Source organism: Botrytis porri (genome assembly GCF_014898465.1).
Source record: "Botrytis porri strain MUCL 3234 chromosome Unknown BPOR_009, whole genome shotgun sequence".
Classification (NCBI taxonomy): domain Eukaryota; kingdom Fungi; phylum Ascomycota; class Leotiomycetes; order Helotiales; family Sclerotiniaceae; genus Botrytis; species Botrytis porri.
Genome location: NW_024066083.1, coordinates 824,126 through 837,065, shown reverse-complemented (window position 1 = coordinate 837,065; position 12,940 = coordinate 824,126). Strand labels below are relative to the sequence as shown.

Below are 12,940 nucleotides of genomic sequence, written 5' to 3'. Positions count from 1 at the left end.
GAAGATCTCTATCCCGACATTGCTCGCTTGAGCCACACTACAGAGTGTTAAATTCGGATCAAGTAGGCGTCTGATAACTTTCTGGAGTGGACGCACCGAGGTTCCTCGAAGGAACTGCAGGTCAGCCATCTGTGGCAGCCAATTAAATCGAGTACAAATTTTACAAGGCTATTGGCCCGACGATTTGACTTGCCATCCGCAGATACTTAGAACTTGAACTAATGTTGAACTGTAAGATACATATATGAAAATCAAATAATCTACGAATTGTTATTGTACGTGATGTTTATAATGGATGATATAAGTCTGTCCATACGGTGGAGTTGATCAGCTAACAATAGATCAGCGAGTTAGCGGTGAAATCAATTACTGACTGATAGGATAGATTTCTACAGGATTGACATCTTTACAAGAGCAAATAAATTATTGAGAGGATGATCGTTTAAGCTACATATTATTATCATTCTGATTATGTATCGTACATTATCTGTCGTCTTCGTTTGAGAAAACACCCCTTCATTTGTGACTAACCGGCGCGAGCTATGCGTACTCTTTGATACTCCAATACCACGTGTCCAAACATGTACAATGTGGTTAGCAGACCAGTAGATGCCATACGCCATACGCCAAGGATCAAACGAAAGTACAAAGTAAGATGAAGAAATGATTGAGCAGCACCAGGAAGACCCCCGACGACATTTCCCGAAGAAAATAATCTATGAAAAACATAGCCTAAAAGAAAGCTTTAGTACAAGATCGTAAATGCTGATTCAGAAATGAGCAGTTATCAGAGCATCGGAACGTGGTAGAAGATGGTTAGCAAAGGCCACACAAGCACGATATCCCAAACTAGTATCTCGAATATCTGTTTCTTCCATATCCAGACTCATAACCCGAAGAATAGGATCTGCCATGATAACCACCAAAGCTATACTTTCCATAAGTATAGGATTTAGAAACCTTGTAGTTGGACGATTTAGTCGTGAATGAGCGCTTGCTTGTTTTCTTGACTTCAGTGGGAGGAGCTTTGTAATTGCCACCAGCCTTTTCAGCCTTCTTTCTCGCCAAATCCCTAACAAAGCGTTCTTTCTCCCACTTGGCTTTGTTGACAATGGACTTTCTCTCCTCAATGGGCTTTGCGGACCATGCTGCTTGTAGAGCGGTAGAACTTGAGACAACGTTCTTGAAAGGTTCAACATCCAATCCGATGTCGATGATCCATAATCCACGTTTCTTGGAATAGCCAACGGGATCATTCTTAAACTCCCTGTCTTTTTCTTTAGTAAAACCATATGTATACTCAAACTCTGCCCATGATTCAACAACTGGATTGCTATCTTCCTTGATAATTTTCGCCTTCTCAAGAACTCTACCGCGTTCAACCTCATTAATTTCACTCCAGGCAATTTCCATTCCTTGCATATTGCCCTCATGGAGTTGTGCAGGTTTATAACAGAACGGTATAACATCAAGACCAAGCTTTTGAAGCCATTCGCGGCGTTTGTCGCTATATGCTGTGTGTGTCGTGAATGCACTTTCTGGGTATATCTCATAATCTTTCTCTAGAGTCTCCCATGAAAGAGCTGGAAAGTTGGGCTTAGCATTGATATACTTTGCTTTAGCTTCGATAGCTCTTCGCTCTACCCGGGGTTTCTGATCATAGAGATCGTTCAATGCCTGCAGTTCTCGTGTACTCTGCGCTAGAGGTAGATATCTGAGATCATCAAAGCCAAGTGATTCAAGCCAAGCCAAGCGTTTCGGAACAAGGTCATAATAAGCCAAATTCTTTCCCTGGGGAATCTCGAAGTACGTTTGCTCTAACTCGTAGAACGATAGAGGGGTTGGGCCAATCAAGTTGATTGGAACAGGCGTTCGCAGAGCGGGAGGAGCTAATCTTAGTGGCACTGCATGTGTGAGTTGATAGGGTGACTTCAACAGAACGGCTTTCTGTTCAATATCTCGGCGCTCCTCTTGAGACTTTAAAGCCCAATGAATTTCAACTTTATTCCTTTGCGACTCATTAATGAACACAAAGTAGTATGGCGAAACGTCAATACCCAACTTTGCCAACCATCTTCTGCGTGCAAGTTTTGCATTCTCATCCTGAAAGTTTTGGCCATTCGGATACATTTGCTCTAGCTGATAAAACGTCAAATAGGGAGCGTAGACCAAGGGCTTTTGGTAAACCTTCGCGGACGATGGCGGTGACATTTGGTTAATTGAAATGTCTGCTAATGGCTGACGTGGAGTAGGAGTTGCCGGTGGATAAGACTTTTGCGACTGTGACATTGTACGATAGCCTTGTTGGAAGCTTGAAGCTGGTGGCATCATGCTATAGGCTTGCGTGGGAGGCGACATGTGATTTTGCCTGTACGCACCAGGCTGAGATTGTGGTTGAGAATTAGTGAAGGATGTTTGAGACATTGGCAAGTCGTAGATGGTGTCCAAGTCTATATCATCATCATCACTGAAGTCATTCTCGCTGAATGTAACAGCATTATGGCTATTGTCTGGAAGGGACTGCGCATAATTGTTCTTCGGGAAAGCGGATTGCAAACTCTGGCTCTGAGCAGAGGCATAGCTGTTCTCTTGACCGATCATGCTATTACCTGCCGCTGTAGGAGTGAAGCCTGGGATGCTTTTGAGAGTATTCATATTATGAAGTAAAGTGCCGGGCTTCAGATTGTCAACTTCAATTTGCGATTGGGTTGGAGGTCTAAAATTACATTAATTGAATGATCATAGTCGAGGACAGCCGGCGAAGATTGTTTCTGTCCACACGTGTTCTTCCTACGCATGAAAGCTCTCCACGACAATCATCAACCAAATAGGTGACGGCAACATGATAATTGAAAAATCAAATTTTGTGATATCACTTACGCAGTAAAAGTTACATCTGATGTAACCTTTCGATTGACCACCTCCTCGATGGAAACATGACGGGCATCTGATTCTGTCAAACGTTGCACCAAAGCAGCTTTCAAGCCATTAGTTGAAACTTGACGAGCTTTGAGAACCTCCTTCAATTCTACCACTCGATATTTTGTGTAGTCGACCATCATGTCGTCTTTCGACGTGATCGACTGGTGATGCGCTACCGTTGGTGATGTGAAATTACCAACTTGTGTAGATTCCAGGTATTGAGTGCACCAGATATTGTAATTTCAAAAGAGAGTGAAGTTTGGAATAATATTTTGGCAAGTAAACAAACTGGACGCATTTATTTGGTTAAATAAATGTTTAAAATGAGAAATAACGCGACGACCAATATCTAGTGAATTGGAGTGTGCTGTTTTGGTATATCATCCGATGAGAATAGGATCTAGCTCAAGACAAAACTTCATTCCGTGCTTCGATCTATATCTTTTTCTATCTATACAATTTATTTCCTGTACGTTTTTCTTTATACACAAATTTGATCCGTTTTGCTATCCTACTTTCCGACTTTCTTTACAAAGAAGGATAACATGAGAGGAAATCGATCTGATGGACGATGTTCAGGAATCAATGCGAGGGAGTAGCGAACATTCTTTTTCTATGAATTCATATAGACACATCGTCCTTTGCACTGGCATGTAGATCTTGCTTTCGATCCTTTGGGCAGAAGTCAACAGCTCTTGCAGGCTAAAGAAGAAGATGAGAAACAATGCAAAAGAAACAATTCCAGGAGAAATTGACTGAAAGAACCTCATCCGTGTTGCGTTGAATAAAAATGTCCCAAATATGCCATTTATATGTAACCCGTTCGCCCCATCCATCTATCCCTTACCATGATCCCAAGTTTCTAGTCTTACAGCCAATGTACTCCGCCACTCCAAGTCCGCCTGATTACCTATTTACCACCCTTTCTCCCAACCCCGCGTCCCATCTTCATTCTCTACGTTCATAGCATCGCGCAGTCAAATCCCATTTCTAATTTCCGCTCTTGGCACCTCCCCCTCCTCCTTCTTAACCACCATTCTCTTCCCGTTCGGAAATCTCAATTCTCCCGCCCCATTACTCGCAGGCACAAATTCATAGAGCCATCTTGCCAGAACCCATGAACTAACAGCCCATACCCACACCACGATTCCCAATCCGCAAGTAACGAAGAGAGTTGGCACAAGTAAGAGCAAAGCAATTCCGATCCAGAAGAAAGAGAAGAGGATAGCAGAGATAAAGGAGAACGCGAGGACCGAGAGGGTGAATGTTGTAAAGAGGAAGAGAGGCACAAGAGAGATGCTCAGGGTTGCGAGGAGGAATGTCTATCGAGTGCGGTTAGTGAGGTTGTGGGGAGATGGGGAGATGGGAGATGAAAGTGGGATCTGATTGGCATGGGTATTGATGGAGGTAGAGATAAGAGTTGTATGTACGGAGTTGACAAGTGAAGAGTGGGAAAAGAGTGGATTCATCTGCAGAATCCATGGAGAATTCGCCATCGATTGTACCAGTCGATTCTTCAAATCCCTCAGACGTAACAGGAATAGAAATATACATAACTTACAGCAATAAGAGGTTGTTCCTGAAAGAACTCGGAGACGATCCCATAGGACTGGGATCTCTGTTCAGGGGTTATAACGCGATCAATCATCCTTTGAACGCGTGAAATTGTACCGGCGACAACCATTTTCGTAATTTGACGTGTAGATTGATTGTTGAATGTAGTATTTGATATATCTTCGTATAGAAACAAATGAATCAAATATTGAGTGTCGTTGGAAGCTCGACGTGTGCTGCTTTACAAGCTGAACATCGGAGTGAATGATGACGTAATCATGCCGGCCTCCTAGTTGATGGAATTGTCAAAGCTTCAAGACATCCCTGAGTCGGTATCAAATTCATGATTTCTCATAACATTATCAAGTTGATCTATATTATCGTGGTAGTACCTGGGGGAAGTCACAGTGCAAAGCTGCGCTGCTGTACCCTTATCAAGTCTATTGTGACGCTATTATAACCAAGCGGAATTAAAAGGGCCAGTGCCTATAATTGCCAGATCTTCTAGCAAGGAGCAACCGCACAGCAAACGAAGTAACTTCTAGCACTAATAGTCATACAAACAGTTCTATCCGATCATATGCGATATTGCAATTAGCGACACAAACTTTTCAAACGAATTCTGTTGGGTTGGGAAGGAAGAATTGATGATTTCTGCCTCATTAGAGATCTACCTATCTTACATGGAGGATGATGGAATCATGCATAGAAAGCAAAAAGTAATCAGCATATTAATTCGTCGTCCAAGCCCCAAATTGTTCACATCAGTGAGAGGATTGAATGTAAAACTATCAGATTCTCGATGTTGCTGTCAGCTTCCTTGTCAAATAACGGTTACCTGCATGATATCCGACCCCCATGGAAACCTTATGCTTTTTGGTAGACAGTGATATATCAATTCCGAAAATCTTAACCATAAAGAAGTTATCCCGGTCAAGTTATGATTAAGTATTAGTACCCATCCTGGTAGCTAGATCTTGAAGACTTGAACTCTACAGCGATCTACGCCTTCTTAGGGATATCGTATCTAGAACTAAGTAAGTAGTGATATTGTTCTTTTCGAAAACTTCTACTAATCTGAAAAGATCCCACGTCTCCGGCAATTTGTTCGGAAGTCAACAGTCAGATCCATTCAGAATGTCAGTTTCTACAATCTCAGATTCACGCAAGAAGAATCGTCCAGTTTCAGCAGCGGGCAGCCCTGTTACACTTCAAGTGGGAGAACGACGATTCGTCACTACAAAGAATACGATGACAGGGGAGAGCCCTTTTTTTGCAGCACTACTGTCAGGGCGATGGGATAGTAATGAGCAAGTGGACGGTTCCTATTTCATCGATGCAGATCCCAACCTCTTCGAACATATCCTGCGTTATCTTCGACGAAGTGTTCTTCCCATTTTCTACGATATCAAAAAAGGTCACGACCACGCTCTCTATCTCGCGCTCTTGGGAGAAGCGAGATATTTCCAGATTGCACGATTAGAGAATTGGTTACAGAACAAGAGATATCTTTACGCAGTAAGGATCTACAGTTCTGTAGAGGAGTTGAACGATTTGTGGTCGGAATCTCTAAGTACAGAGGAGATCGTAGAGTATCGTCCGCGATGGGATACAAAACAAGTTTATATATGTCCACGGGGGCTTGGTGTACACAGAGGTAATTCGAACGCGTGTGGAAGGCAGTGTGAGAGGGCACGTGGTGATTCGGAATACATATATGAGAATGAGCCAGTCTTGAAGACGTTGGTGATTCGAAAAAAGCTTGTTGTTGATCAGGCTGCTTGTATGGAGGGATTGGATGAAGAATGATTAGGTCAAGAAGAATGGGGACTGGAAGCACATCGCAACGATAGGACTGCTCAATGTCTAGATAACTAGGTATTTTCAAAGAGCCGAACTGGAAGGTGATAGTCCACCAAATAATTTCTGACAGTGATCTTGGCGATTTCGTACTGTTTAAGTGTTTTCCAGGGTGCTATGTGATTGCCAGCAACGTACTTGGAAGTCAATTGTTCATGTTATAATCCGCGTCAATCGTTGATGATATTTGACAGAGAGCTAGAGAATTGCAGATAAGACACCCAAGGTCAACAGCTGGGCTCGGATCTCCTGATCACTCAAGCTCAACTCTCCCAAATTCAATTCAATTACTCGATCATTAATCCTACAAAATCATCTCCGCTTAAACCAGATCCCATCAAAATAGCATACATGAGAAGATAAGCCACATCTCGATCCTTAAACTCTCAAAGTGTCATCACAGTAGTACCATAACAAACCCCGAACATCAGACATTATTCTCTCCGATTGGCGGAGCGGAATTCTTGAATTCATCTCCCTAGGGGTAGAATTTTTCGTGCGATTCATCATTTGTGACTGCTTGCTCCTTGTCACCTGAGGTTTTAGGCTGTAGTTCATTCGTGTCTTCGGCTTTTGACACAGAACACCATCGAAATGCATGTGTCACCATTGTCTCACCATTCTTTTCTAGCTTTACTTTGGCGGATCCGACTTGCAAGTACGAGAAGAGTTCTTACCATTTCTTCGTCTTGCCTCTAAATTCATATCATGACGCCCTGAAAATAATGATGAGAAAGAATAAGAAGAAGGGAAGTTTATTAAGTTTTGGACTCAGTATTTCGAGTGCTAAATAAAGGAAGAATAAAGTGGTCTTAACCACAATTGATATTGGAACTAAAATATAAGTATTAGCATTAGGTGAGATAAGATTGGGGGCGAGAATAAGCCGACGTACAAATCAGCTCGAATTGTTCCCTGATGCCCATGATGGAGTTTGTAGATCCAGTATACTCCACTGCGGGCATACCGAATAAACTGCCCATAAAAGAGAACGGGAGAAAAACAATGGTGATAAGGGTGAATATCATGATAGATCGACCTTGATGTACAGTTTCATTCGCACAATCCAGTGAAGCGGTGGCTTCTATGATACTAGCTTGTTGTTGTTTGAGTGTGAGTAGGTCTCGTAATTGTTGGGAAGTATCCTCAAGCTGGTGCAACTCGCTGTGATGATTTGATATAGTGTCAACTAGGTTTAATGATCGATCGATGGTATGTTTTATCGTGACCTGATTGGCCTTTGTCAAAGTATCCTCATCCATCCGGTTGTTACTTGTGCCATCTGAATCCGAGGAATTCGTTTTTTTGCAGTTCTTTTTTACAAAAGACTCAAGAGGCCAGTCATTTTCTGCATTGGCTCAACTATCCGTTGATTGTTTCTAGGGCTTTTGAAAAGCCTTGCGCAACTTGTAACCTAGAATAATGGTAAACTCAGCAAGTGAATCGAAGGGATCATTAGGAAAGGAGAAGAAGATTGTTTGATCAAACGAAAGGCACTAACCGAGAGACCACTCACTGTTGCAAATTGATACACGACATCATCCTCAATTCTTCAACAATTTCATGGGCCTCCCGTAGCAAAACACCTTCGGGATTAATATTGAGATAGAGTCGTGCCTTTTCTGGACTCCTTTTTAATCTTTTGCCACTCAGCTGCTCAAGGTGATGCTAGAATAGCTCGAATGCGGTCGTTTTCATTCCCGACTATTGTTTGTTAGTTGATATTGTATATGATATGTCAATGCCTCTACACTCACAACATAACTAATCGCATTGGTAAACGTATCCAAAACTTCGGGACGTTCGTCAGTAGGCTTTGTGTGATCGAAAAATACCACCGAACACTCATTTATGACCAAAAGAGCTAGATCATACACTGAATTGATCTTGCTTTGACGGATTTTTTCGAGTCGGTTTCTAATACATTTATTCACAGCAGAAGAGTCGGGCTTGTTACGACCAAGCCTTTTTGGAAAGCTAATAATGATGGTATCTGATATGTGGTTATCAATAATGTAATCCTGTAACAAAGAAAGAATACTGTTCCAAAAGGGTAACCCACGCTCGTCAAGAATGTACATCCATAGCTGATCGACCATCACTACGCGGGAACTTCCGTGCATATTTGTCCGTTCGTTTGTGGCACGATAAACAACCTGATCCCTGTCCCAAGATTCTGTATTCTCAAGCTTGAAGTAGTAGGACTGATCAAGCGTACGGAGTGGATGGAAAGGCGGGCTTTCATGCAATTGACTGTGTACTAATTTAATGTCCGGTTCAAGATCCATTGCCTCGTAAACTTTCGCAGCTTGCCTCAAACACATACTGAATGGAGTTGGGCCCTTTCTCGGACCGTTTTTATCTTCAATAACCTTCGCATTAGGTAGAAAGATACGACGGATCCCAGTCAACTGCTTTGATCCACCAGAAGGGGCAGGGACATCTGAATTCTCAGGCCGGTTGATATCGGCCTTACGCAGGAAGCCAGGCTTCTTAATTGATCCTATACTGGTTAAAAAATGTGGTCTTTGGCATGCCGTCGGATTGCCACTTCTCTAGAGTTATTTTTGAGACGCTAAACCCATGTCCAGAGTCATCCGGAACATCTTGCTCTACTTCAGCAATCAAATCACCAGGAGACTCCCACTTTGCTACCATCTTATTCAGGATTCTATCTTTATTTTTGGCTCCGCGAATCTTCTGGCCGTTTGTCTCGAGGTCTTTTCTGACCTGTGTCGCCTTCGCTGGTTTGTTTCCGAAAGCTTCGCAATCTCGCTGCAGTTCTGCTTGCTCTTTCTTCAGTTTATCTTTCCAAACTTCGTTCAAATTTAAGTTTGCATGACGAGAATTGATGGAGTTTTCTTTCCGGGCTATCTTTAGCTTCTTCAATTCAACAATATCAGGGAGGTTCCTTGTTTTTCCAGCGAATAATGCTCGTAATTCCGCAATTCGATCTAGTTCTCGCTTGGTCCAATGGTCATAATCCTCTGGCAATTTCTCCCGAAATCCTTCTGGAAGTCCCGCCTCGAAGTCGTGAAGTCGTCCTGTCTTGATATCACTACGGCGGTCATACCGGCACCTTAGGTATAAGGAAACAAAATCCTCATCACCTATCAACTTCTTCGGCGCTCAATCATCATAGAAATCATTCTTCAAAGCAGTGATGCCATTGGCGCCGTCTGTAATTGCCGGATTCGGTATAGCCATGAGCACGAAGTGATTTTTTCCCCTCAAGTATTCAAGTGTGTTCTGCAAGACACAGATAAGAACTTTGAAACAAGAAGACAAATCATCTAGTTTATTGAGCCGCATCAAGGGCACACTAGCCCCCAAGAATCTATCTGAAATATTTGCGCGATCAGCGCCAAAAGAGGCTCGGAAGCCGAGTACATCGTTCGATCTCCAATAAAAAAAACACGAAGCGCTGGATTGACGCATGGATAGATAAGCCGCCGCTTATGTGGAAATCGAAAAATTGCTCAATTGACGAATTGGGTGGCGAATATACGAATCTGTGGGGGCTAGATACACGCAAACCAAAAAGAATATACAGCATGGTGAGATTATGTGGAGTAACAACACCTCCTCGTTCTGGACACCGAATGAGTTTGCCCTCTCATACTGCCCATGTCGTGACTTCATAACGTGCATGCAAATAAAGAACCAAAAGTCTGAAGTGGAAAGTTTGCAATGAAGTTGAGACTTGACCTGGACGACTTGTCCTTCAATGTCATTTGACACTAGCCGCGAGGAATAAAGAACCGGAGTAAGGAAAAAACCACTCTGAATACCAAGTATGTACAACATACACAAGAAGGCTGAGATATATCCCCATGCGAGCACCCACACAGTAAGATTACGAGAGCATGACCTCGAAGTGCACTAGCTCGATAAGTTTGCGCCAAGAACAATTTGTAGAACTACACGTAACCTAGATCTTGAATAAGTTTTATTTATGCTATAATCTTTATCATTATGCCGTGCATTATGCATCTTGAACTGTTTTCACTATCCAGTCCTTTACCTTTGTTGCCATTGTTTCACTGTGATCTATGTCATGTTCAGTCAGCAAACGTTTCCCGATCGTACTCCGCATTGTCGACCATTCCCAAAATACTCACTAATACAAAATCCATGATCAATCCCCTCTTTGTCAATCATCATAATAGGCTTATTGTTTTCCTTGATTGAAAACGAGGAGGTAGAAGAGGCTGATACCGGCATGGGAGAAGCTCGTGCAGCAATGAGTGCATCGCGAGTATGAGATGCTACCCAGTGATCCTATTTTCTCTCAGCATAGTTTCACGGGCATCAGGCTAGAACATACGTTTTCTCCAAAATAAAAAATGAGCTTCGGCGGAGAAGACTGAGACGTCTCGGAATGCTCAACACCCCAGATCTCCGAATTCCATTTGTCATCCGTGATGGCGTTCATTTCGTCACGTGCAAGATGTCTAAAGACTTCATCAGTATTATCATGACCCAGAGGCAAGTGAACATACAGTGCTTGCCAAATACCATTTTTACTTCTTAAAAAGCTCGTGGTGACTTTCGCTGCCTCCTCTGGCATTCCCGTGACCTTCTTCACGAGAAAATCTAGAATAACATTTGGAGCACAATAAAGAAGCATTTTAGCCGTAGAAGACGCCAAGACAGGAAAGTTCGGAATCGACATCAGAGGTGTAAGCTTTGCACCGGAAGGCGAGCGAGAAATGTGAGTGACTGTTGGAAACAGAAGAATTCCTGACAACACTGCTGATATTGAAGGGATTGCGGCCGGCGTGATTAGTTTTGAAAGAGTTTCTAGAAGGATATATGATCCAACCTAGAAGTTTAGAATTTGAATTTCCACAGAAGTCTGGGAAACTCACTGAATGCCCTATCAAAATCACGTTTTTATACGGTGTGGATGCTCCATTTATCTGCTCTACTAGGCAATCATGAACAATATCTATTTGTTGTTCCAATGAGTATGGATTTTGATTAGGGGACTCAGAGGGGACATCGTCTGTCTCAAAACCAGCCAAGGATTGGCCAAATATATGGTAGGTATCCAGATTCTTGGTGGGCGAGGAAGACAGAAGATCGTTGAGGAGTGAAAGAAAGGTCGAGCTACAGAAGTGTTAACAGGGGCATCTATACATATAATGAGAAATTCTTATACTAGTAACCTATCAATCCTGGGTTGCCTGTGATGAAGAATATCAGGTGGTACGTAGCGTCAGGAGAGTCTGAAACGGGACGGTATGAGATTTGTTGAGGCATCGTGTTTGTACTTTTATATGGTATCATAGAACAGCAATTGCGAAAGGGTGAATCCTAAAGTTTGTAATCTCTGAAAGAATAGAAAAAAATCCGAGTTGAGTCTCCCTTGATCTATACATGTTTCAAGGTAAGGTAGGATAGGGACTTTAGAGATTCAGATGCGCAAATTACGGTAGCCGGAACAAACACTCTTCGAGATTGATTATTATAGAGCCGGCCACCGTATTTTTCACGTGATTGATTAGATCATATTTATCTGACTATCTTTGGACAACACTGAGGGGTGTCCTACCACCTACATTCCTTCAGTACAATTATTACATCTCTGTATGATGTATAATTCATAAAATTGTCATCGGATCCTGATTTCTCTTGATCAACCATTAAAGATCAATATAACAAGCTTTCTCTCGCAAAGTACTCTTTAACCGCCTCACCCTCCCCAGTTTTCCATTCCTCATCACCCAGCTTCGTCCCGCACTTCTCTCCATCCATATATTCGTTGCACGTCCTCAAGTCCTCTCATTTGTATCTATATTTCAATGTCCCAGCCAAATACATGAGTCTATACCTCCCCATATCATCACCAAACCCATTTCTTGAGACAAGACTCTACAAGGTAATCTGGCACTTAGCACATGATTGATAGCCTTTTGATTGATTCGCTCCATCGGAATATGGTGATCGACGTCCAAACATAAGACTGCCATTTCTCCAACATCAAATCCGTTGTGATCGGGGGGTAGAGGAAATGCATGATCGTTCAGAATCCCTTGCGTCCATTCTACTTTATCCACTGGTTTGTTTGACATTGTAGGATGTTGGAGATTACCATCTTGATCTCGAATACAACCCCAAGTGATTTCCTTTCCCTAAATATCTCCTTCATCAAATGAATGGTGACATGATGTGCTGATAGAGATAGACGTGGTGTCCCCCTCAAGAAAGGATGCAACCTACGTGTTCCGCTCAAACCAGCTTCTAAAAAAGCTGTTTAACACCACAAGCTTGCATTGAAAGCCAGAGGAATAACGATTCCGATGGTAAAAATTCGATCTTATTGTTTGGCGATTTTACAATGAAGTAGACGTACACGGCTGGTATTGAAGGCTCGTGGCGATTCAAGGGAACGATGCTTGTAGGGCCCGTGGTTATAAGGAGGGAAGCTCAGAAATGCAGGATAATGAAACGGATTTGGATGAAAATAGATTTGCGCTTCGTAAAAGTGAGGAATGGAGCAGAAGATTGAGAGGTAACTTCCCGGGGAGAGGTTACGCTTAATGTCAATACGCATAATGTGCAAGAGAGTAGAGAGGTGCAGGACTCGGACAGCTTTCGA

General features: G+C 42.6%; 6 protein-coding genes across 6 annotated transcripts; 1 reads left to right on the top strand and 5 right to left on the bottom strand.

Moving 5' to 3' along the window:
• Window positions 1-849: 849 nt before the first annotated feature.
• Window positions 850-3,062, bottom strand: EAF01_007075 (uncharacterized protein; the record flags this gene model as incomplete). The annotated part of the gene is made up of 2 exons (XM_038915329.1): window positions 850-2,716; window positions 2,881-3,062. 2 exons carry the CDS (start codon window positions 3,060-3,062, stop codon window positions 850-852), a joined length of 2,049 nt encoding a protein of 682 aa, XP_038768967.1.
• Window positions 3,063-3,343: 281 nt separating this feature from the next.
• EAF01_007074 (uncharacterized protein) lies at window positions 3,344-4,606 on the bottom strand (the record flags this gene model as incomplete). Its single annotated transcript, XM_038915328.1, has 2 exons — window positions 3,344-4,244; window positions 4,484-4,606. 2 exons carry the CDS (start codon window positions 4,604-4,606, stop codon window positions 3,900-3,902), a joined length of 468 nt encoding a protein of 155 aa, XP_038768966.1. The 3' UTR covers window positions 3,344-3,899.
• A 1,007-nt stretch (window positions 4,607-5,613) lies between these two features.
• EAF01_007073 (uncharacterized protein) lies at window positions 5,614-6,285 on the top strand (the record flags this gene model as incomplete). Its single annotated transcript, XM_038915327.1, has 1 exon — window positions 5,614-6,285. One exon carries the CDS (start codon window positions 5,614-5,616, stop codon window positions 6,283-6,285), a length of 672 nt encoding a protein of 223 aa, XP_038768965.1.
• A 757-nt stretch (window positions 6,286-7,042) lies between these two features.
• Window positions 7,043-7,598, bottom strand: EAF01_007072 (uncharacterized protein; the record flags this gene model as incomplete). Its single annotated transcript, XM_038915326.1, has 2 exons — window positions 7,043-7,170; window positions 7,232-7,598. The coding sequence occupies 2 exons, from the start codon at window positions 7,596-7,598 to the stop codon at window positions 7,043-7,045; spliced, it is 495 nt and encodes a 164-aa protein (XP_038768964.1).
• Window positions 7,599-8,004: 406 nt separating this feature from the next.
• EAF01_007071 (uncharacterized protein) lies at window positions 8,005-9,892 on the bottom strand (the record flags this gene model as incomplete). The annotated part of the gene is made up of 4 exons (XM_038915325.1): window positions 8,005-8,040; window positions 8,094-8,844; window positions 8,918-9,415; window positions 9,888-9,892. 4 exons carry the CDS (start codon window positions 9,890-9,892, stop codon window positions 8,005-8,007), a joined length of 1,290 nt encoding a protein of 429 aa, XP_038768963.1.
• Window positions 9,893-10,321: 429 nt separating this feature from the next.
• Window positions 10,322-11,601, bottom strand: EAF01_007070 (uncharacterized protein; the record flags this gene model as incomplete). Its single annotated transcript, XM_038915324.1, has 6 exons — window positions 10,322-10,386; window positions 10,458-10,617; window positions 10,664-10,790; window positions 10,839-11,161; window positions 11,208-11,448; window positions 11,501-11,601. The coding sequence occupies 6 exons, from the start codon at window positions 11,599-11,601 to the stop codon at window positions 10,322-10,324; spliced, it is 1,017 nt and encodes a 338-aa protein (XP_038768962.1).
• Between the last annotated feature and the right edge of the window lie 1,339 nt (window positions 11,602-12,940).